This window comes from Choristoneura fumiferana, chromosome 13, assembly GCF_025370935.1.
Source record: "Choristoneura fumiferana chromosome 13, NRCan_CFum_1, whole genome shotgun sequence".
Classification (NCBI taxonomy): domain Eukaryota; kingdom Metazoa; phylum Arthropoda; class Insecta; order Lepidoptera; family Tortricidae; genus Choristoneura; species Choristoneura fumiferana.
In genome coordinates this window covers 18,507,924-18,532,746 of record NC_133484.1, presented here as the reverse complement: position 1 = coordinate 18,532,746, position 24,823 = coordinate 18,507,924, and the positions used below count along the sequence as shown (strand labels likewise).

The 24,823-nt window shown below is 37.6% G+C and overlaps 1 protein-coding gene across 2 annotated transcripts; it reads right to left on the bottom strand.

The window, feature by feature from the left end:
* Positions 1-532: 532 nt before the first annotated feature.
* LOC141434239 (uncharacterized) lies at positions 533-24,580 on the bottom strand. 2 transcript variants are annotated; one of them, XM_074096620.1, is made up of 8 exons: positions 24,495-24,580; positions 24,137-24,310; positions 13,725-13,927; positions 12,489-12,639; positions 11,872-12,140; positions 10,713-10,925; positions 3,527-3,593; positions 533-3,343 (listed from the first exon to the last, which is right to left on the bottom strand). In XM_074096620.1, exons 1-7 carry the CDS (start codon positions 24,544-24,546, stop codon positions 3,540-3,542), a joined length of 1,116 nt encoding a protein of 371 aa, XP_073952721.1. In that variant the 5' UTR covers positions 24,547-24,580; the 3' UTR covers positions 533-3,343; positions 3,527-3,539. The 2 variants fall into 2 exon arrangements, with proteins under 2 accessions (XP_073952721.1, XP_073952720.1); XM_074096619.1 differs by having other exon boundaries at positions 533-3,593.
* Positions 24,581-24,823: the final 243 nt, after the last annotated feature.

Sequence of the window (24,823 nt, the reverse complement as noted above, 5' to 3'; positions counted from 1 at the left end):
AACGTCCACTTGCAGGCTTTTTAAACTAGGTTTAAGTGGTCTTAAGACCTGTCAGATCCATACAAGAACTGTCAGTTTAAGCCTTACATCGAGATTTAAAAAAGCCTACAAGACGTCCTAAGAATATAATACTGAGCGGCATAAAATAGGTAATTTCTCATAATATAGGTATTGTTGAAATCTATTTAAGGTATTATAAGTTTATTTAATAGTATTTTTTTTGATATACAAGTAATAGGTAATTTTTTTATTATAGGCTACATAGGTAATTTTTTATAGGTATGTAGGTAATATAGGTAATTTTTTATAGATATATAGGTAATTTTTTGTATCTAGAGAGGGCCAAATTTTGTGCCGCTGAGTGTGATATATAGTAAAGCGGTAACCTTTATGTGGTATGTATGTAGATGCTTTCTTTACATAGGTATTAGAATGTTGCACTATTCCGGGTTAATAAAGGTTACTTTTATCCCGGGAAAGTGTAGAATACCCGAGGGATACAGACACAACTGGAGGTAAATAAAAATACGAATACAAATAAAAAATATTTATTTCATAATAACGCCTATGGCAGCACAAGCTTCACTAGCAACTAGCAATTACATAACTTTGAAACAATACTCTGGAAGCAATTTTACTAACAATACAGTCAATAACAATACGGTAAGGCAGTGCGGTGTGCGCCCTCGTGAACGCACGCCTGAAGAATGTCTCCGAAAAGGTTGAAACTGGTCGGAACGCTTCCGACTATAATCGTGAGTTGAGCCTTTTAATTTTTTCTTATGATAAAACAATAGTTATTCGAAAATGGTAAATATTCTGGTCTTATGTTACAATAGTTATAAATCAATAATATAATACCACAATTTATGCACCTGGATTTTATCGCTAAAATACGTATAATTAACCACCTACGGTAGAGACGTGAATTAATTTTAACGGATGTTTAACTCATCCCATAAAAGTGCGGGAAAAACGTCACTAATACGGGTGTTCGTTAAATAGACGCATCTAAATCATCATCCCATCATCCCAGCCTATATACGTCCCACTGCTGGGCACAGGCCTCCTCTCAGAACAAGAGGGCTTGGGCCGTAGTTCCCACGCGGGCCCAGTGCGGATTGGGAACTTCACACGCACCATTGAATTGCTTCGCAATTTGTGCATGTTTTTCCTTCACCGCAAAGCTCGTGGTAAATTTCAAATGCATCTAAATACGAACATCTAACTAAAATAATTCTAACATGTCAGAAATAGCACTTTCAAAACAGGTATTTTTTGAAGAATTTTTTATTTAGAGTACTCTTACTCAAATTATGGATAAGCTTATCCACTACACAACTCCTATAAGAAATACATTTCGGAATGCCATTTTAAAGTGACATCAAATGAAGGAGTTTAACATATTCTAAGTTGCGTATTAAGACTGTTATATTTTATATTGTATATCCTTAAAAAATCGGCAGACCTAATTGAAACATCATTATTCACTCTTGATCGAAGTTTCATGTCTACGCGATTTTAGGTGGAGAAAAGGGTTCACAAAAATCTAGTTCTTTTTTGAAAGTGAAAAGTTATCTTCTTTGAAATATCAGTAGATCAAATTAAAGAACAATTATCAAGGTAAAATATTGTGTGCAGAACTTTAGTATTTATGTAACGTTTAAGTATACTACATATAAGCGAAGTAAATAGCGAATTCTGCTGGGTAGGCCCTGACTTCAATTGCGGGGCGCGTGCTAAACCCTTACACTAACCCGAGCACAACTTCAAGACAGTTACCATGGTTAAATTGCACATCTCTTGTCGTTAGTTCTCTTTATATTATAGTTTTAGTACAATAGGGTTCCATTCCATTTCAATAATATTTTTCGCTTAGTCATATTATAGTCATACCTACCATAGTTTTTATTTGTCAGTTGACTCGTTAGAACAGGGACAATAAAATCCCCTTTTCGCATTAGGGATATTTTTGAGTACGCATGCTTACAGAATTTGGTAAAACCACAAAACAAACATCACAAACACTACTGGATGGATTCTTAACACCGATATTAACATTAGAGAATTTAGTAAAAAGCATTCTTTACGCTTTTTGGTCTTGGCAGTCTTTAAACTTACTTTCGAATACATCGGTTATATTATAGCATATTTTATTGTCTCAGAAATCCGTTAAAATGCTTGGCCCGTTCACAGAACACTGTTAAAATAACTTTACTTATAAACCTTTTAAAGAGGACTATCACAGCACAAATAAAAAAACCTTAGTTGTCTTTCCACTTAATAATTATTGTTAACTTAAAGGGAAGTTCTTTTAGGTTCAACAAAGTAAATTCCTTAGTTCGTATTGTTAAAAAAATAAAAGTTGAGACCAACATAATTTCGAAACATTAGCTCAGTCTAGCATTCATCGTTGCAGACATGCCTAAATAGATTAAGTAAAACTTGCTTCCTATTCTAGATTACATAATTTTATTTATTACATTTATATTTCAAGCTAAACCATTCCTAAATGCGAAATCAATTGACATGTCATCTAAGGTAGACAAGGTGGTAAAAGTTCTATGTATTTTAAAACCTGATCGTAAAAAGCAGATTTCATGAAAGACTGATTTTGTTCTGCCCTGATTTTATCAGAGGCTTTAAGAGCCCTGCCTTAAAGGGACGCCATGGCGACGTCGCCGGCTACTTATCCAAACAATTCATATACAAATATATCTATCGGCTAGCTACTTGGCGACGCTTTGGCAACGTCACCAATCTGGAAGCGTAGCCACGATTTACGGCTCCCTACGTGGCGACTGGATGCTCTGGCAGTTTGGCAACGTCGCCACTAAAATGTACAAGCATAAGCTGCGGCTCACTCAGTCGCCAAGATTTCCTCTGCGTCCATTCTTAGCGATGACGTAGAATTGACTGAAAAGAAGCCATAGCTACTCTGGCGACCTTTGGATGCCAGAAATAACCATGCTTGCGTCACCAGTCACATCACCATGGCGTCCCCTTACCCAAATACGAACTGAGTTTACGAAGAAAGATGTATACTAATTATGCGTTTCTCCTGTCTACCTTTCTTCTGATGCCATTTGCATTCTCCAGTACACAAAGAGCAGCTTACATTAAATTTATTTTGACTGTGTCATAATATCATTTAAGCGGTCTGATTAATTATAAGTCTAATATAAATACACCAAATCCAAATAATGATAATCTAAAGGTTTCATAAGCACTATTCCCAGTTTTCTGCACTCCTATGCTTGTATATCGGGGAACTGGGATCATCCTTTATGTCTTCAAGCCCAGCCATCAAAATAGCCTCCCCCCCTGGCTACGTTTGACTCAACTGTAATAGATTTATGGTCCTTCAATATAGATAGATGACAGTGATGAACAGTCTTAAACATAAAATGTATAGCAGAAGGCACAGGCTTCACAAAATTACACCGAAATGCAAATCCCACCACATTTTGCGTGGTTGTAATAATTCAAAAGATGACATCTAAGGATTTGGTGTGTCCATACATACATTGTTGGAGCGGTCATAGCAGGAGTTCCTTGGGGAAGAGATTCATGGAAGCATAGTCCTCGAGCACCTGAAACGAAAAATATATCTTATATAATGCTAAGCTATCAACTAATTGTATTTTTGGGTTAGTTTCAGTGCTGATTGTATGACCATTTCACTAAGTTACAATGTTACATGATAAAGTTTAGTGCTGTTGCTTTTAAAAAGGCTCTTTCCACCAGTTCGCAATGTAAACAAATAGTTGCGAGTAGCTGAAAATATGACGTTTAATTACTTGATTTCATTTATAATAGTTGTTGTACACTTATTAAAAGTGCCTTAGGGATATTTTTTAACCCTATACTCGAGAGGGATATTTTTTCAACCCTTTATCGAGTCCAGAATTGCTAATAGACAGTTTTGAATATTACTACTGAGTCAAAACCAAAACATCTGTCTAAGGATAATTAATGAGTGTCCCAAGACTTTTTTTTGATGTGTGTATTTCTTATTTGCTTTATTTAATGTAAGCTAACTGTATTATCATTCTATCTTTTTAATATATTGACACCTTTATTTACATACATAACAATAAATACTATCTAACATCCAAGACTAAACCTATTATTTTGTAACATAGTTTAGTTTATAAATAGTTTTAGTCTTGGATGTTAGATAGTATTTATTGTTATGTGTGTGTATTTATGCAAAATGCACATAAAAAAATATTTAGTTCATAACACATTTCATTGACAAACATAACGTGTACGACGAACTTGTCGAGTTGTGATTGCTACATTGTTATTTACTTATAACTTATAACAATGGTGACCTTAATGATGTTTACTCTTATTTCAACTATTTCTCTCACTTTCCTAATAACTGTTACTATGTGAAATGGTTTTTGGTGTACGGTGCCGAAGATACATTCGTCAGGCAATGAGGGTAGGACAACAGTAAGTCTTGCCAGCACGTGCGAAAGCCAAGTGTTTACATTGTTATATAATCATCAGATATACAATTTTATGCTGAACCATCAGTATAAGGCATACATAATATTAGTTTTTTTGGTGGTATTTTTAATAAAATTAGCAAATTCGCGAAAACCACCCGCGAGCGCACTGATTGATACTCGGAATTAATTTTTGTATAATGGCAGCGGCACCTGACGGTATGTTTTACATACGGCGCTGGCACCGTACTTATTTACAGATTTATTGAATAACGTAACGTTCGTACTTTGTCGGATAACATCGTAATATCTCGCTTTCTCAATTTGCTTCAGTAAACTTCAGTAAGCTAGTTGAAAAGCGAGATAAATACGAACTAATACGATGGCAAATTCACGACATCTGTATTGTAGTCACGAATAAACGTTTCCTTTCTCTCTTATACATGATGTCGTATCTGATCTGTGTACATTATTCGAGTAAACTGAGACGACATCACAAATATGTCACATAAAACAAACAGACAAACAGGAACTTAATTGAGAAACAAGGTCTAAACGCAGCGGCGTGCCTGGGGTTTTAGAATAGGGCAAGTCTTTGTAGTTTTTACAGCTGATTCGGTTAACCAGTCACGCGATTTAGTGCGCCTAATGAAAGTGCGTCTTGAACTACGCTAGGCGCACAACGGCTTCGCTACTCGTACCATTGGTCTGTGCCAAACATAGATGACAAAATGTTTATAAAACACCAAGAGATTACAACCATTCGTGATCCAGTGGATCCCAAACTAGGCTGAGCCTGTATCTTGGGACCCGTGAACGTATTGTCTAACGCTCGCGATCGCATTCAGCATCTCTTTCTACTGTCATCTTACACCGTGTGACAGAAAGAAGTGGTGAAAACGATAGTGATTGCAAGTTTGTTAGACATTAATGCCTCCGGAGTTGGCACATTGACAATAATACACGAAACAATACAAAACCTAATTGGTTTCAATCTATAATAGGTCCTAAAGTATCCGCTCGCATCGTTATCAAAGCAAGACAGCCGAAGAATCTGCGAAGAAATATTAGTACTACTGGTGCCTTCTGTGTGATGAGTTAAAAAGTTTGGAAAAACACCAGTCATTTCATTTATTCATAATGACGACAATAAACCCCATTTATGAGTTGAAAAGGTTCGTTCCGCCTACATTATGTCATAGCATAAATTATCTACTGTAACATTGTATAATGATGTTACAGGGTTAGGTTATTGAAATGACAGACGTTTGTCCAACCCTCCGTTAAAGTGATGTTTTAAAATGCTTCGCAAATTAGTATGCCGATTATTTTAAGACATATTTAGTGTTTAATTTCCTATCGATGATACGATGACATAAAAATGGCATAGGCGTGTATAAGGTGTAGTGCCCGCCACCGGATTTGGATGCCGACTTTGCTTCGTCGCACCAGCCATGTCATCAGGCGGGCTAGAAATCTGAGCGGATATTTGTAGTATCGACAAATATCGATAATTCTATTGAAATCAGCGCCATCTGCTGTCTTTGCGACAAAATTTGAAAAGAGCTCTTTCGAGATTTATGGAATTGAATCGAAAAAATAAACGAATATTTGTCCAGTATGAATTTAAATTTCCGAACACTAAAAACAATTTGCAACCGCATTGTAAATACTAGCACCGTCTATCGTCCAGTTCATTCCTGTAAAATGGCAGTGAAAAGAGAAAGTCGTTGCGAATTAGAACAGTCAGAGACCCACGCCTATAGGCGGAGGAGAGAGGCTGTAAGAACGGGGTATTGGTACCGGGCGTTGTAATTAGGTGGTTTTTTTGAACGATGCATTTGTTCCCTTTTCCTAGTCTATGGTCTGTCACAAGGATTTTTGGTGGGTCTATCGGGAGTACAATATTGTCTTGGAAATGCTTACGCGTAAGATGGAAATTGAAAGAGATGGTTGTCTTTTTAAAAGCCGATAAAATAAGAGGCTAGTAATAATGTCAGTAGCGCGAAAAATCTACATGAAATTATTAATGCCAAATCATTATAAATAGACGGGCATTTTAACAGTTTTTTCAAAAGAAGTTTACATTCTGAGAAAATAGCGAAAAATCTATTTTTTTCTCTGCATAAGAAAATTTTCTTTCAACTTCCTTAGAAGTTATTCTGATTTTTTTTATTAATTTAAATTAAAAAAAATAACATACGCAGAAGTGAGATCAGTAGGTACATCCTAAATTTCAGGACAAACTTCGCATTTCGTGGCAGACCATGACCAGAACGGGTGAAATACTTATGTCAAATACTCGCTACCCACAGTACACTAAAATCATCATCATCCCAGCTTATACACGTTGCACTGCTGGGCACAGGCATTCTCTTAGAATAAGAGGGCTTGGGCCGTAGTTTCCATGCAGCTTAAACAGTTGCAGCCGACATAAATTTCGACAGTTTGTGACCAAGGGATGGGCATAGAATAGTTTTATCCTAGAAAATTGCATAGTACCCGCGGAAGAGCGATAAAAGAATTCTCTACACAGACGGAGTTGCGAGTAGTGTTGGTAAAGACTTAAGTTTTTGGAGTCCACATTTTAAGAACTCGACTCATGTTTACGGGACTTTGAACTTAAAAGACTTAAGAGTCTTAAGTCGTGAGTAGAGTCCTTTTTCGAGTCTTATAAGTCCTTTAATCACAACTCAAGCTTTAGAAAAGACTCCAGCCATCGTATCTTCTAGAGTCTTTTTGAACTTTAAGCGTGCCTCAAAGACTCGAGTACTAACAATCGAAAAATCGACAGTATGAGGGTGTTTTTTTATTAGTAAGGGTTATTTTTATTGAGTGAGTGCGTTTGTAGAAACATGAATATTTTCGTAGCAAGCAGGAATGCACTTAAGATACAAGGTAAAAAGGGCTGGTTTGTAATAAATTGAGGGAATCGGGCGAACAGACAGAATTAAAAACCTAAAAATGTACTGATTGATACAATACACGTATCCCGAACACAGTTGTTCAAATGTAGACAAACAAGTCCCTCAAATAACTCGAGCTTCAAAGGACTCGACTTCTACAAAAGACTCAAGTCCCTGACACGTTAAAAATAACTCAAGCTTCGATTAAATGACTAAAGCCTAAAAAACCAAGTCGAGTCTTATAAATGAACACTCAAACGAATTGAGTCTTTACCAACACTAGTTGCGAGCAATAGCTAGGCTTACAACTAGGTAGCTAGACTAACTATGCGGTGATCACACCATTGATTTGCTTCACAGGTTTGTGTACAGTACCCGGTGATAAAGATTGCACATCGGTCTTCGGTAAAAGACTGTACACGACGATTTCCGAACACTGGCGACCGTCCATCAATCATCATATTTATTAAGTGACGTTTTATATAAAATAAATACTGCACCTTTATGGACTTAATTAGCTTACGTTAAATTAATGACATGAACTTCGGATATATATAAAGAGCTGTTGCAACTACTAGAAAAAGTATAGTTCCCTCTTTTTCCTAAAGATGCCATCGTACAATTTAAAGTTTTGGGTGGTTTCAACAACTCTTTATTATAAATTTTCATCTAAATGCGTCCGTACTCTATTGTATCTGTGACAACGCTCTACGATGCCGAAATTAGCCGAGTCTCTTTCCAAAGACCGATGACCGATCTTTATGGCCGGGTACTGTACGTTTTCTTACGATCTTTCACCATAAAAAATCTATCAAGTGGACATGTATATGCAAAATTTAAGGTTGGGCCTTACGAGGACAGAAAAGATTAATAGAGAACTACAGGAGCTGTCTTAGTGCACCGATGCTATATGGCACCAACGGGAGCGAGTCTTTGACAAGTATATGCATGTAATACCTTAACGTATCATCACAGGCTATTGCGATTAGTGCAAGGTTAACACGGCAAAGCGTATCCTTAACCCTGTGCCCGTCCGTTTACCAACAGCCCCGCTAACCTGTAGCAGCCGCTTGTGCGAGACGCGCGGGACACGCAGCGGGCACGCCGCGCAGCCGCAGCGCGACAGGCACAGGTGCCGGCCGCACGCTGCCTCACCGCTCGCAGAGGACAAATCACTAGGCTATTTGACACCACCAATCAATTGACATACTTTTGACACTAAATAAATTGATGTATTTTTGACATTACCGATCAATTTACATACTTTTGACATCACCAATCAATTGATATTTGACATTACCCATCAATTGACATATTTGACATCAGCAATCAATTGACATATTTGATATCACCAATCGACATGTTTTTGACATCAATCAATTGATATACTTTTGACATCAATCAATTGACAAATTTTTGGCATCACCGATCAATTGACATATTTTTGACATAAGCAATCAATTGACGTACTTTAAGCTGTTAAAATGAGTCCCGTATTTTTTGCTAACACTGAACTATGACGTCACGTATTAGCCAACTCAATTGACTATTAATTTAATTCAAAGACTACAAATTTAATTTTTCCGTGAATCTTGTTTTTTGAGTTAAAATAAAACGGTGTTTCAAATTACAGGTTAATGGTGTCAAATACCCTGTACTCAACCTATTGTGTCGGCCCTTTAAAGAGCCGTGGGCTAGCAGAGTTGGGAAAAAGGACAGTCTAGGTTGGCAGCAGCTACATACTACATCCTGACCAGTATTATGTTAGGTGCGACCATGCGTAATGTCACTGGTATTAAAGTGACGCTACGGGATGAACATAATAAAGACGATTTCCACTAAACAACCTTTTACCTTACTCCCACTGTTACTTGAAATACATGACAGGGTCTGTCACGTTCACATCTTCTGTACGAACATATCTTCCCCCTAAATCCACACATATCCTTGAATACTTTGAAAAATCTCGTATCTCAGATCAACAAGTCAATAAAATTGACGATTTTGAATAGAGATTTTTTTTAAAGTAGTAACGATATGTCACATAGAACTGTAAGGAACTGCGCACAAAATGTTAAACTTGTTCATAAAAAAATACCATTATTACAGTTAAAACACCCTGTAAAATTAAAATGTAATATACGTGTCGTACAGACGCAGTTGTCTTGCACGTGTAGCGGAGGAGCAAGGTAAAAGACATCTTCAAAATTTTCACGCCACGGCACTGATGGATAGAACACAACTGTATATTATAGAAACAGATTTATTTCCAATAGAAGCAGTGCCGTGTGTGTCGTAGGAGACTTACCCCCTGTTTCATCATCCATTGATATTTGTATGTATGTATGTATGTATGTATGTAAATACTTTATTGTACATAAAACACAAAAATAATACAAAAAGAAAACAACAAAAGACTACAAAGGCGAACTTATCCCTAAAAGGGATCTTTTCAAGCTAACCTAAACAGGAAAGGAAAACTTAAAGATAGGCGAACAGTAATTTATGCACAGTGAGAAGAAAGGAATAGGTATATAACATATAAATAAAAACACTTAATAAACAACAATTAGTATGACACAAATAAACAAAAATTATGATTAAACAATACATATAAATAAAAAAAAATTAAAAATAAGATTACCTTCTTCCACAGTTTATATATATATATATTGATATTTATTTGACGGATAAGTGTGACGCAGTCTTACCTTCATTTGATATAATCGATTGCAATTTATCTATCTATGAAAAAACTCAGTGTGCATTTGTATAATTTTGATTTAACAAACCTGGATTCTGGATTCTAGATTTGAAAAAAAAACAAACAAAAGAAAAAGAAAAAAAAAAACAAACTTCTTTGGCTGATTGGCTTGGACTTACCTACATCTGAAAAATAAAACTATCATATGGATTTATCTGATTTTGATAAAATATTATGATTTTAATTGTATTATTCTCAAAAAACCACACGGAGTTATACTTAACCGATAAAATTGTAAAAAACTAGATTTTTACCCTTTTATTTAATACCAAAAATCTTTAAAAAAATACAGAATTGGATTTACCCGAGTTTGAAGTTAAGCGACTCATTTATCCGTCAAATAAAATTAATCAATGAATGGTGAGACAGCCCCTAAGGAACTTGATATGATTGGGCAGCAGCGCTCTCTATCGCCAACTACGAGCCCCGAACTCCAGCACTGCGGCGTGGAAGACAATGGCGAAGCCACCACATGATTATCCCAAAAAAGTCGTCTTGAAGTTATCCTACTCCACCGACCAACCAAGACTCTGCCAAGAGTGTAGCGACTGAGTCGCAGTTCCATTCTAAAGGCGATGCTCTCACCTGTAAAAGGCCGTCTCCGGTGGGTTTGGCGACTCCTATGGCTGCTACAGCGTAGTATTTGCTCCCGTCGAGACAGAGGTGTTTGTTCAGCAACAGTTCCGCCCCAGCGCCGGGCTCGAGGGGCGTGTGCGTGAGCGAATACGCGCGGCAAATGGACGCCCACGCGCTCAAGTGCTTGTCGTTGGCTTCCTCGGCTACTGACGCTATGTCGTTCTGGAATGGAATGAAATACTTAGACCGGGTAACCCATTCAGATGGACACTATATGAGCCGAAAGGTCTGTTCTAAGTAACCATGTCATCGATATAAACTGAAAACACGCTTCAGGCTTCCACAGGTGCGAGGATGCGTTGCGAGGAATTTGTTTCTCATAAACCAATAGAATCGCTTTATTTACTATCCTCGCTCCGCTGAGCCGCTTCCACTAGAGCTGTACTAAGCGAGGATAGGTAAATGAAGCTTAAGAGGTTATATTTGCTGCTTCTTGTGGGTTGCTCCAAATGATAACTAGGTTGATAATTGACTCAATTTGTTATTAACAGAGAACCACATGTTAGTATGCGGCGGCGGGCGAGAGACTACTGGCGAGCCCGTCGGTATAGCTAACATATAGATCTTGATATATAGGTAGCTATATAACTGTCGCTACGAAGCGTTCTGTTGGTTCATGACCAGAGAGCGGAATTTTCGTGGCACTTATGACCTGTCATAGTGACTTCTTACTTATCGACTACCGTATCGATACACAACATAGGTACTAAAGAAGATTAAAAGTAGGGGTAAACAATAGGTGGCTTGGCTTTATGTTAAAGAGCGATCCTAAAGCAACTGAAGGTCTATGGGGACCTATTTCCAACAGTAGACGTCCTATATGGCTGATATGATGAAGATGAGGAACATGTCAAAATAAATAAAGCTTAAAAAGAATACCTAATGAACGAAATACATAATGTTCATTTAATATAACATACTTTTCTGTTAAACTATTGATTAGGTATAAAAACTTTTATGATCATGTAATGAACAGATTGGTTTAGGTTAGGTTAGGTTTTATAACCAATCCTGTAAAGAAAAATGCATAATATATGTATTTCGTCCATTATTAATTCTGAACTTAATGTGTTTTAATATGTACCCGTGATGATGATTTTTAACTTACCTTGGCCAACGTAGAAATAGTAGTGCCGTAATAATCGTGATTAATCTTGAATATATCAGACACCAGCTCGGCCAAGCTGCCCTGGGTGCTGTTCCCTTCGTCCACGACGTTGTAAACCTGTCGGTTGGCGTCGGGCCGGTTGCCGAGGGTCCACATGGCGCGGCAGACGTCGCTGACGTGAACCGTGTTCATCTTGAGATCAGCTGTCCAGAGGAGTTTCATGGTCTCGTTTAGATGCTTGTAGATAGCGCCTAGGAGGAGACGGGGCGCTGGAATGGGAGAAAAAGAGATTATTGTCAAAAAATGTAAACAAGCTTTTTTTAAACCGTTTTTGTTAACTAAACTTTGCTTAGGCATTCTTCTATCTACATATCCGTTCCAATTTTAGTTCCTGTTGTACATGTATGAAGTGTCCCAATGTGTGTGTGTATTTAACACCCAAACTAAGTAGCGGCCATCACAAAACATCTTTACTCCAAATTTCATCAATATATACGTCTTTTAGTTTTTGAGTAAAATGATCGTGACATTGCACGGACGGACAGGACGAAAATATAAGGGTTCCGTTTTTGTGATATTGACTATGGAACCCTAAAAAAGCATAAAATCTAACTCACTCAAACTTCTCCTGTCTCCAATGCCGTAGACGATGGCCGGCCGGATGATGGTGTAGTTAAGTGACTCCATACTTTTGAGCTCCTTCTCAACTCGGCTCTTCATGCGACCTTCCACGGTCCAGGGATCCACTGGACCGTCTTCCTTGTGAGGCTGGAATATGGATTAACCTTCTTCAACACTTCAGAAAAGGAAGTTGAGTTTCTTGCCGGATTCTTCTCAGCAGAGGTTTTTCCGAACCGGTGGTAGATTTTTTTTGACATTCATAAGTGCTTGTTATGGCCTAAATTGAATAAAGATATTTTGACTTTGACTTTGAAGAGGTTCACAAATCGCCAAGTAAAATTTTAATATGAAGGTCACGTTGATGAGAAGTTTGTATACTATACCCCTGAGAACGCTAGCTAGAAAGGAGTTATGTACGTTAAGACTTGGTATATACTCGAGTATTGTGACTTTTATGATAGTTGCGATAGATGGCAATTATTGGGGTATATTAACTACACACATACACACACAGACAGACAGATAGACACACAGACACCGACACACAAACACTCACACGCATACACACGCACACATACACACAGACTACACTCTGCAACGCCATCCAACTGGTTACCAGGATCACAGAAACAAGTAAGAGGTACCGACTCTCAATGCCATACGAGTTTCCACGAAACTGAGTTCCTACTGCTCGCACTGTTGCACAGAGTGCATATCCTTCATCGTAGGTCGCCTCCCTCTGGCCTATGCTAGTCTTTTCTCACCCAATAATGTAGTGAGAAGGAGTTCCAATACTAGGCTCTCAGAAACCAGCAAGAGTACCAGTGCTATACATCTGCCCGCTTGAGATCTCCACGAGCCCGACTCCTTGCTGGCCGCACTGCTTGGACACATTGCTGCTCAGAGTGCATTCCTTCAGCGTAGAACGCCTCCGTCTAGTCTATGCTAGTCTTTTTTATAGAAAAGGTTGTTTGAAAGATATGAGTACTTACCAGATTTTCAATCTTTCAACCACAAGGATCTAATGAACGTCAGTGTAGCAGTAGCACCACCTAGTCACCAAATAGATGAACTACTTCATGATCAGTTAGACTTCAATAATTTTCGCACTATTGAAGTTTCTGAGCTGGGACGCATAAATACAACTTACAACTTATCTCCTTCGTACTCCGTTCCGTAGATGCAAGTACCAGGCTATCAGAAACCAGCAAGAGTACCACAAAGACACTGACCTTCTCAGTGCTATACATCTGCCCGCTCGAGATCTCCACGAGCCTAACTCCTTGCTGGTCGCACAGCTTGGCCACATTGCTGCTGAGGGTGCATATTCCTTCAGCGTAGACCGCCTCCGTCTGGCCTATGCGGGTTTCGCCGGCGCAGTTCAGGACCAGGGCCCAGGGAGAGTCGCCAGGATCGAGTGCTGAGGCACATGACGCTGTGAGGAAATGTAACGTTTTAACATGAGCTTGGAAAGGTTGAACTATTATACGAGTTTGTCATTAATGGGTGGGATACAATATGGTGATGAAAGCTATGTCGAGCATTAAGTAGGCACCAGGGTAGGCAGAGCTAATGCTGGTGGGACAAACTACCAACTAGCTAACCTAGAATTTAGAATTAACCCAATGCACGCCAATGGATGAAAGCATAAGATGGATAAGACTTTCATTAAATTTTGAGTAGTATTTATGTATAAAAATATATGCAGTGTATTAAGAAAGTACTGGCTACATGTAAATTGTCACCTTTTGAGACTATAAAATGTTTTATATCTATTACGTTTACGTCTTAGACTTGTCAACTACAATTGACGTTTACTCTTGTGACTTTGAGTGCGTTTCTTATATATGTTATGTAATTATGTTCTCTTTTTCTAAATTAATTGATGACATATCCATATTACGTCGGTATATCATTCGTGCATCCATCGGCCGCCCATTAGTCATTACTAGGGCCCGGAATTTTGCGTGCGGCTATTAACAGAGTGAGGGGAGAGAACACCGCTTTTTATCGATGTTATCGACAAATCGATAGTTTTTTTAATGTGTTTTATTGTATAAAATCTCAAATTTTCAAGATACGTATTTTCAGCGGTCAATGATGACAAAAGTTCAAAATATCGGAAAGTTTAATCCGTTTAAATTGCTTTATTGAAATCACTATAATTACGAATACCTTTATATTTTATAATTTGAGAAAAGATCCCTCTGAGACCACTTAACGTTAATTAGCTTCTGATAAAATAAAAGAGAAAATATTATTTTGTATTCTTACAGTTCTTACCATAGCCAATATAAAATATTTTATAATAATATTACAAGCAAAAATATATTTACAATTATGTATTAAAGTTACAACTTAATTAATAGTTGACAATGTCATATTCAAAGTCTACTTCATTGTTAATTTCAGTATCGATAATATCGATAAAAAGCGGTGCTCTCTCCCTACAATCTGTCAATAGCCGCACGCAAAATTCCGGGCCTTAGTCATTACTGTCATGTGTAGATATGAACATGGATACACCCTGAAAACAAATATTAAAACAAAACAAAACTTTTGTTCCCAAAAAAACGTATCTTTCTCGAGTTCATGTCTCATACGGATCACTCAACTTCCTTATTTTTAAACCAATTTGTTTCGTCAACCCCCCAACAACGGGTGCTTTCCTCGCATATATTTACACACAAAGGCTGAGTATAATACCGTGCTATTGTTCGGGCACTCCCGCGCATATTAATAACAGTAGTCTAAGATCCGAACTTGAAAAGATCTTCACCGGTTTGATAATAGAATTAAACCTATTTTATAGTAAATTTAGTATATTACAAAATATATTAGAATTGGATTTGCTCAAAAAACCTGGACAGGCTATTTTTAATTATTTTTCAAAAAAGGATTTTTAATAATCTTTTGTTGCATCATCGAGATAATAAGAAAATTTTATATTGACTTAAAGTATAAAACCTATAGAATATGTAGACGTTGGGTTTGCTATTGTTTACCTGGACCAGGGTTTCTCAAACTTATGGCTCCACGTACCCCTGTTAAAGTTTCTAGACCAAAGAAAGTAATAGAATTGACTGTTGGAGAAACCAAAAATCAAAAATACAAAAAGACTCCAAAAACCAATCTTAATCATCTTGCTAGTCTTGCTTGTCGCGAACCCCCTACCGTCGAATAGCGAACCCCTAGGGGTTCGCGTACCCCACTTTGAGTAACCCTGACCTGGACGAACTACTGGGTTGCCAGGTATAAACTTAAACAGTTATGTCGATGCCCGTTACTTTCACTTGATTAGATAATAGAACAAATTGTATATCAACGTAAGCGCTGCTTCATTGTGAACACGTTGATGTAGGGTTGTCTGTATTTAATTAAAAACCATTAAACATTATAAAAAAATAGCCTGTCCAGGACTTTTTTAGCGAAACCATTTCTATTATATGTTCTAATATACTAAAGATGAATAATATATAAAGATATTTTGACTTTGACTTTTCAAGTTCGGATCCTCTACTACACCTTCTCACGTGCCGTCGCGAATTGGCAGCCATGACAATTTAGCAGCTATTGCCTAAAGGTGCTGATAAATTTGAGTTTGAATCTCTACCGACTACACCGTATCATGCCATAATAGGAATGTATCGGGCACTGTATATAAATAAATAAACATCACGGGACAATTCACACCAATTGACCTAGTCCCAAAGTAAGTTTAGCAAAGCTTGTTTTATGGGTACTAAACAACGGAAGAATTGCGAAACTAAAGTGGCAGTGGGCGGGGCACATTGCTCGCAGGACTGATGGCCGATGGGGTCAGAAGGTTCTCGAATGGCGTCCGCGGACCGGGAGACGAGCTGTCGGTAGGCCTCCAACAAGATGGAGCGACGACTTGGTTAAGATCGCGGGATCGCGGTGGATGCGGAAAGCACAAGACCGGTCTGAGTGGAGAGCCTTGGGGGAGGCCTATGTCCAGCAGTGGACGTCTTTCGGCTGACATGATGATGATGAAACAACGGATAAATAAATTATATAGATGGATACATACTAAAATACATACTAAACACCCAAGACCCGAGAACAAACATTCGTATTTTTCATACTAATATCTGCACCGACACGGGAATCGAACCCGGAACCTCAAGTTCCGTAGTCAGGTTCTCTAACCACTAGGCCATCTGGTCGTCTAAATCAATGTATGTAACGCGACATGGACTACAACATCTCAAGTGCGTGTCATACCCATAAGAAGTGTATATCTGCATCGTTTTTGACGCTCCGTGCATGGCACGCGACGGCGACGGTTGGCTAAGAAACGTGCTAGTGGGCATGGTCACATACTTTTCAATACAAAATAGTAGATTGTACAACAAGAGCATAAAACGAGCCATTTTACCCGAGATGTTTATATAGCCACCCGAGCCGATACGGCGAGGGTGGATAGATACGTCGAGGGGAAAATGGGTTTAATGCTCGAGTTTTACACTCTGCTTTTCACTTTGATGGCGAGGAAATAAAATAGAAACAGTGGAAACAATAGTTCACTTACTATGTACCTTTTATTGTTCATGTATTACTATATAATTATGTTTTTTTTAGTTTTATTGGTCTATTTTGATTAATAATAAAAATAATGTAGAAACTTCTTTGTTTGTGGCTGTTTACCACCTGATTGCCTTGGTCTTAGACGAAGATTTTACTTTATTCACTAGAGCATAAAAAGTCATTTTATGTCGCCTATTTAGATCCAGCATAAATACTGGCAGGAAAAGATTGGTACGATATGAGAACGAACAAATATGATTGTTGAGTGGACATGTTATTAATAGTTGATCATGGTGGTGACACTGTGAGAAGTGTCTTACATTTTTTGTCGAGCACAAGAGCTATAAAACTCCTGAGTAAAGAGCCAGGATCTCGCTCAAGCGGTTAGTTTAATGTAAGCGATAGCAGTAATTGCCCCTCTCGAAACTCCTTTTCAGGCGTTCTAGAACTGTCTCAAATCGTGCGGTGGAACGGTGCCTAAAAACGAACTTTACAACATGAAATGATGAACATATTTTGTTGACACGTTCCTATTATACATGGTGGTAATATGTTAGCCGTGTCACGACTGTGCGAAGATTGATGAAACCTAAAACCAAATGTTTTGAGACAAAAACGTAAGTAGCCCTCATTGTGCCTTCAAGACCCCTTAGAGGGTTAAGGAACAGGATACAAATGTGTGATGAAACTGGTTATAAAACACTAATTAACTGCACTATGAAATTATGATCGAAAAGGTGTTGATGTCAAAATATTAAAAATATTTAGCACGCCCTTATAACGGCTGCTGATCGTAGAATCAATTTTTTGACATAAAAACAAAGTGCTAAATTTGAAAGTACAGTGGATATTCGAAAATTGAAATTTGAATTGAATTTTTAAAACAAACCAAAACATGAAATGAGGAAGAGGTTAACAATCGACACGGCTTGATCAGCCATGTTACAGTGGAGACCATTAACTTGTAACAGAATAAGGAGAATTCGCCGTTTTTAAATTTCTTGAACTGAACAGTCATCACTTCATCAGCAACAATATCTGACACAAAAAGCGTGCATGAATATCTAAAACTACCTACTCTATTTCTAGTAACGTTAGTAGGCAGTAGTTATTTTCGAAGTTCGGTTAGACTAGACACTATTGACACAAAACAGATAGTTACAAAAGTCAATCACATGTATGTACTTCACTTTTCATTCCTACGCTCGGCGGTCGCTTTAGGGTTGTCAACTATGGCATGCACAAAAAACTACCGTGGTAGTGGCACTCTAGTTGTTTGATTTATTGTTGAGAATGAAACGGGAAGTATTTTAATTTTAATGTAGCTTAAAAACCGACAATTCACCGTTTAATGTTGAATTGATTTGTAATGATTTTTTTTTATCTGTTCTATTTTATTTATTTAATTCGTCTTAATTTTATATAATCATAATTTTATTAATTAGATATTTTTTTTTTTTTTTAATTATTATTTTTGATTGTATTATGTAACGTCACTTATATCCAAAAAATATTGTACACCATAATATGGTAGACTATGGAAAGAGACTGTAAAACTTTAATACCTTATTTATATACCTGTGGTCTTAAAATAAATTATTTGAATCTTTGAATCTTTTAAACAACCGTCCACTGAACAGTTATAATAACTTTATTTTTGTTGCTCCATTATTGCACAAAAAAGTTCACAGACGCGTGTCACTTGCAGCTTAGCGGATGGCACTCGCACTGGTCCCAACCGGTCCGAGATATCGTGTCAGTGAGCAGTGTCTATGTGTGCGTTGCTCGAGCGCACTTTATATGTGTAGATTGCTTTCTGTATCTATCTGTTTTGTGCTATTAATGATACACTATGACTTGCTACCAATGATAAATAAGAGAGTATAAATGAAATACTATAACTTGCAAGCCGTACTCATACCCACGTCAAGTTTGCTATTGTTATTTTATTGTGGTACCTATTGTTTGCTGACACTCCATTCTATACCTAACTACGTATATCTTAAATAGTCAGGTGCACGTTTCTGTTTCTAGGTCAACATGGAAATTTATGGAAGAGGTTATATGGCCCAGCAGTGGAAATACATATGTCGAGAAGAAGAAGAATTCCTTGACGAGGTGGTTATTTACGACAATCAAATATTTTATTTCCAAAAGTAATGTTCTAATGTTTGTTCGAATCATTTGATACAATTTTTTTTCCATTTAAAAGTAAAAATATTATACATGTGCTATTAAAAATACAGTAAGGTTTATTTTATAATTTTCCTGGTTAGTTGAAGGTGTTAATAGGTATATGTATATTTCAAATTATATGAAGGAAAAATAATCATTTTAACAAAAAGCATGTCCCACTGCCTCCTCTCAGAATGAGAGGGCTTGGGCCATAGTTCCCACGCGGGCCCAGTGCGGATTGGCAACTTCACACGCAACATGAAATTTATTCGCAGGTGTGCAGGTTTTCTCACAATGTTTTTCATTTACCGTTTAGCTTATGGTAAATTTCAATTCAAATGTAATAACTTCGCAAAATTCCGAAAAAGTCAAAGGGTGCGAGCCTTGGCTAGAACCCACGATACCCTGCTTGAGATGCAACCAACCATGCTACTTAGACAGATATTTCTCAGCCCTTTAACTGACAGACTGATGGGCAGCCATTGGCGTATCTAGGGTTATTTTTTAGGGGGGCCTAGCCTGGATTTTTGTGTGAAGATATCAGTAGGTATTGTGAGCTATAGAATTTTGAATCGGTAGCCCAACATCCTGGGGTGGGCACTAGACCACACTGGGGTGAGCCTGGCCCCCCCTCTAAAAGTCAAAGTCAAAGTCAAAGTGATTTATTTGCAAACATAGGTGTAACTGATTACAGTGGTGGTAACAAATATATGGTAAGTATCAAAATGCTATGTTTTGCCTGCAAGCATACAAAATTCAATTTGTTATAAAATTACATATTATATTGTTATTCTATTATCAAATTATCATATCATCATTATCATTATAATTCTATATACATACGCCTATGTAGACAGCGATTTAGTAACAGGATCCTATTGGCTACTTCTGCATACAAAATCCTCAAAATTTCTAAGTGACACAGGGAGACTAATTCTTATCAAAACACGTTATCTAGTATGTCATTGTGTTCGCTGGCTTAATCTAAAATGCACTGTTATCAGTGTACACTAAAGTAAAGTAAGCTCTCACATACTATATACTAAACAGCACGTGTACCCGTTTTGAAATTTAGATACGTACTAGCTTTTGCCCGCGTGGAATTCGGTTTCGCGCGCTGTTCCCTTGGGAACTGTGCATTTTTCCGGGATAAAAAGTAGCCTATGTCACTTTTGCGCCCATAAACTATCTCTATGCCAAAAATCAAGTCGATCCGTCGCTCCGTTTCTACGTAAAAGGCGGACAAACATACAAACACACACACTTTCGCATTTATAATATAAGAATGGATTATTTCTTGTGTGAATAACACTTGTAAAAGTGCCGTGTGACGTAGAAGATACATCAAATTCTCCCACTCTAACTTTGATGCCCTTCATCTTAGTACCTAATTATTATTTTTATTATGAGAGGGAGGCAAACGAGAAAGCGGGTCATCTGATAGGAAATGATCACCACTGCCTATGAGTACCAACTACTCGAGGAGAGTCATTGGTCCTATATATACTATTTCTGAAAGGGTTGTCCATTTTCAGTTGTCCTGTTAAAAAAAAAATATTTCCCGACTATGTGGCAGGTGGTAGGACCTTACAAGGTCGCCCGACCACCATCTAGCTCGCTAATCCTGCCGTGAAGCAGGCACTGTTGTATTTTTAGAGTGAAATTACCTGAGTTTTAGGCCTCAAAAATCTTGGCAATCCCGGACTATGTCAATGTCAACAAAAAATAAGTAATACTGTGTTTAAATTATTAAATATATAAAAAACCTTGTGGTAAAGGTGATAAGAAGTCAGATAATCTTTGTTGTTGGATCCAATAGGAAGTTTCGATGTAGTTACAAAATTACGATATTAGTTTTTCGTCGAATTTCCGTATCCGGATTCTATGGTGCAAATAAACCAAATACCAGCGTTGGCACTTGGGTAGAGGGAGGAGCGGTCGTTCTAAGCGGCAGATGGCAAGGGGCGCCATTATCCAGTTTCCAGTGCAAAATAAAATGATGATGTCGCCTTTTGAGAGGCGCGGGAGCGGTACAGTACCCGCCCATAAAGATTGCACATCGGTCTTTGGATAGAGACTCGGCTTACTTCGGCATCGTAGAGCGTTGTCACACACTACTTATGTGACGTTTGCCAGGCCAGTCGTTGTACAGGTGCAATAGAGTACGGACGCATTTAGATGAAAATGTATAATAAAGACTTGTTGGAACCCCTCAAAACTTTAAATTGTACGATGGCATCTTTAGGAAAAAGAGGGAACTATACTTTTTCTAGTAGTTGCAACAGCTCTCTATAGATATCCCAAGTTTACATGTCATTAATTTGACGTAAACTGTGACGTAAACTGCCAATTGTCTTTTTCCGTAGACCGATGTGCAATATTTGTCGCCGGGTACTGTATATGTGTAGACAATCTCGCTCTACCTTAATCAAGGGCTAGAGCCAGCGCTGCCGATTACCAACATACCAACTACTGCTTTTTTATCTTACGAGGCAAGTTTTGGAGTAGACCAAGTATGAAAACTACTGCTTTGAAATAGTATACCCCTTCATATTGCTGAGCTTGCTTCTCATGGTGTTATTTTGATGGAATATCTGTGCAGTAGCGGCGTTATGGCAGGGTGCGGTGGGGCGACCGCCCAGACGGCCGGACTTAAAGGGGCGCCTGAAGCCTATACCTTCTAGAAAATTCCCAAAAGTTGGGGGCGCCGTGGAAATCTCGCCCAGGGCGCTGTATGTGCTAAAATCGGCACTGATCTGTGGTTTCACAATTATTATTTTTCGAGTACTGCCTTTTCGCAACGTAACGTTTGGCAACCTGTTTCATTTCGCAAACTCTAAAACTGTAAATATTTCCGGATTTATTTCAGGGCCATCGTGTAGAACCCTTTAGGTTAGGTTAGGTTAGTTTTATAAAAATCCTGAAATATTTACAGTTTCAGAAATATTAAACAGTTGCGAAATGAAACAGGTTGCCAAACGTTATTCGCCGGAACATTAGTAAACCATTATTTTTACCTATTATACCTAGTAAGTCTAAGAGGAAGGAAAGGCCCGCTAAATTAATTTATAAAAAAGATCAATTCGAATGCAACTGCCACCTACATAATAAGGACAAAATAATATCTAAATAAATAACACATCATCACATTATTATTTACCTTATTCAGTTTCTTAGAATGTGTAAAAAAATATTGTACACGAAAAGTAGTGTACAGTCAAGGAAATTAATTTACATCCTTCCTTTCACCTTTCGTAATCATTTTTGTCATGATTTCTTTAGCAGATGTATGGAATGTCAGTCAATATGACATTAGTAGTACAAAGGTTCCACCCTGGGTAGTGATTTAATTTCCTTGACTGCACGTAAGCGTAGCGCTAACCGTTAATTTTGCGCAAGTGACAGTCGCACACGCCAATATCGCTTCCGCTAGCCACATGTAAGTATACACCGTACATCACTCAGTCCCCCACAGAACATTATTTTGTACTTTTCGACAATAACGGTCACCGCTTTACTTACGTGCCGCGGGCTGTAGAGCAGCGGTTCTTAACCTTTTTGGCTGGCGACCCAAGGTTTAAATCAATTTGAACCCCGCGACCCAAATATACCAATTAAATTGGAAAAAATAACAAAACTCTTTGTCACAGATTTTTGTTTACTATGTCAAAGACGTAATTTTTGTAGAGGTAGAGAAGTAGAGAGACATTTGTTTAAAAATTTTGCTTTTTTACATTTATGTACTGTACCCCAAAGATTTCTTAGTTTTTAACCCCGACGCAAAAAGAGGGGTGTCATAAGTTTGACCGCTATGTGTGTCTGTCTATGGCACCGTACCTATAGCTCTTAAATGGTTAGACCGATTTTAATGCGATTTTTTTAAATTGAAATCAGGTTTTTTAGTGATGGTTCTAGACATGTTTAATCAAAATCGGTTTATCCATTTTTGAGATATTGAATTTTGAAGTGACAAAGTTGAAGATTTTTCAACTTTTTGTTGGTTAGGATAGGTTAGCTATTATGAAAACACTTAAATTTATTGTTTTACACTTGTTAAATTATCTTTCTCAGATACAGAACTTTAGAACATCCCTCTTCATCTGACACAGAATATGCGACAACAAACCATACAAAACATATAAATAATAATACATACACAATAAATCATAATGACTCAGTGATATGTGTTATCAGTACGGAGTCAACGGCATACCAGTAAACCAACAGGAAATGCCTGTCTACTCAGGATTAAATCCATAACATACTTAACCCTTTGACCGCCACAGTCGGCAAAACGCGACAGCTGAAAATCGTGCCACAGGCGCTATGTCGGCATTACGTGGCGCCTATGGAGCGATTTTCCGTTTTTTTTTGTCGTCTGTGGCCGACCGTGGCTTTCAAAAGGTTAATAAAACTTTACAATTATCGATAATAGGGTACATATTACCTAAAAAGTTGTTGGTTGAGCGACCAGTTAAGCTTTTATTATTAAGCAGCATGTAAAGAATTGGTTCATTACAAATCTTAGAAGTAGAATTGTACCCACTTCGAGTAATTGAAATGACTTGAAATGTGGTATGGGGATGTAATAGGATAAGAATGCATGTACAATTAGCAAAAATTCCTTTTTGGAGAAAAATATCAGAATAAAAGTTATTCATTATTTACTTAGTTATTTATTTACTTTTATTTTGTAAGTTAGTTATTTATTTAATAGACTTCTTCAATTTATGTAATAGTAATTAATCAATTGCAAATTGAAGCAACTGACTTATCAGTCTTTGAAATTAATAGCGCAAGTCGAATTTAAAACAATTTCTATGACCACTCTTCCAGAAAATTAATGCATTAACAAAGTCACTGCTGAATTCTTCGACAATACTTACGTAAAGGTTTAATACTAATTAAATTAGCTACTTACTTGGGTTAATGAGATTTGCGCTCTTGTATTCTACGCGGGGGTCCTCGAAAATTTTCGAATGGGCAGGATTCAAAAAAGCGAGTTGTGGCGGTGTCTTGTCCACGGCTCGGATGCCGCTCACCAAGTCGTTCGATATCAAATACTCCACCAGGTTCCGCCCGATGAAGCCGCAACCTGCACAACATTCCAGCACATTCAGACGAAAAAACACTTAAGGCACACCGATGACTAATCTTACAAGACCGTTACGGAAATCGAAAAAAGAACAAAAAAAGTCCACAGAAAAAGTTGATCTGCAACTCTGTCGTAGATAAGGGGAGTTTCTAATGTTTCTTGGCTGATTTTAGTGTTTAATTACCTCCTAATACCACAACTCGTGGTTTTGAATTATCACCGGCAAAATCGGTCATTTCGCTAGCGGTAGCACGAATGTGAATGACAACTTGACAATGACAAGTCAACCGTTGAGCTGACAACTGGATTTCAGTGTTGCTACATACTAAAAGTTTTATTCCCGCCTAGTAGGTAATCTTGTACAAAAATACTTTAAAAATGATTCCTTGAAAATTGTTATTCAATATTTTACATTAAAATTTAAATAAAAAATTAAAGAAAAACCCCCCTTTCTGAAAATAGATTTAGTACGGCAGGCACTTAACTGCCATTAGCAATGTTGCCAGTATATGA